At 42.6% G+C, this 1,140-nt stretch overlaps 1 protein-coding gene across 1 annotated transcript in view; it reads right to left on the bottom strand.

Moving 5' to 3' along the window:
* Mest overlaps positions 1-1,140 on the bottom strand; it is an 11,380-nt gene that overhangs the window by 7,692 nt on the left and 2,548 nt on the right. The window contains exon 2 of the mRNA XM_021165178.1: positions 708-862. Coding sequence (XP_021020837.1) covers positions 708-862 — 155 coding nt within the window. The remainder of the gene's footprint in view (positions 1-707; positions 863-1,140) is intronic.

The following is a 1,140-nucleotide window of genomic DNA, read 5'->3' as shown; positions in this document are numbered from 1 at the left end:
ATGTACTGGATTTAACCTAAAGAATCTATGCAAAAAAAAAGTAAAACTAAAAAAAAAAACTGGGAAAGAAAAAACAAGCCAACATTAAAAAAAAAAAAAAAAAAAAAAAAAAAAAGCATACTTACTCGACTGGCTATAACCCATGAGAGGGGGTCAGGAGCAATAATGAAAAACGGTTTACGAAAAACAAACATTTTTCGTTATTGCTCTTGACCCCCGCCCAAAAGAAATCTTTTCCAATCTGTTTCTCGGTTTCTTCAGCTATAAAATGAGGTTAATGGCACCTATCTCCAAATGCTGTTGTAAAAATTAAGTGAAAAATGAAATAATGAATGTTAAAATATAACTGAATATCCTGAGTGTGATAATTAAATAGCAGTCATCAAGTCAATCTTATCAGGTTTAGATACATACAACAAATCACGGAAAATAGTACATGAATTTGGGAATGGGGTGGGGCGTGGGGGAAATAAAGGTGTAGACAGATCTCTAAATACTATATAGCTTACCTGACACTAGGGGCGCTCAAAAGAGAAAAGCAATTTCTCAAATACAAATGGGGCTGCAATTACTACCAGGTACAATTCTACCCCCACCTTCACCTCACCTTCACTATGGAGCAACAGACCAAGGGATACAAAATAGATGCCTCAGCTGAAACCTACACAACCCATGTCCTTGGGATTCTCCAGGAGCCCAGTTCTCACCTTGGTAGAAGATGCGTAGGCCTTTGTAGGTGAAAAACTTGCCAGAAGTCTTCCATGAGTGCAGAGCAGGGGAGAGCTGAGGGGGTGGGATGTGCAGGTAAGCAGCCAGCAAGGGCACAGCCAGGAGCCCTACTTGGACCCACCACTCTCTCATCCTGTGGAAAAAGCAGCCAAGGTAACATTGTACACTTCCAAAAATCAGAATGAAACGTGTGGGAAACCTGGGCACTATGAGGTTTGACCCCATCCCCCCACCCCTCCCCTCCCCACCCCTTCCCACCCCTTCCCACTCCACCCCTCCCCTCCCTACTTCACCCCTCCCTTCCCAACTCCACACAAACGTGACAATGGCATAAACTTTACCAAGAAGAATGTAATAAACACCTTTACCCTTTGACATCTGGCAGTCACTGTACTAGCTCACTACCATTCT

This window comes from Mus caroli, chromosome 6 (assembly GCF_900094665.2).
Source record: "Mus caroli chromosome 6, CAROLI_EIJ_v1.1, whole genome shotgun sequence".
Classification (NCBI taxonomy): domain Eukaryota; kingdom Metazoa; phylum Chordata; class Mammalia; order Rodentia; family Muridae; genus Mus; species Mus caroli.
The sequence above is the reverse complement of the archived record's forward strand: the minus strand, read 5'-3'. Positions and strand labels throughout refer to the sequence as shown.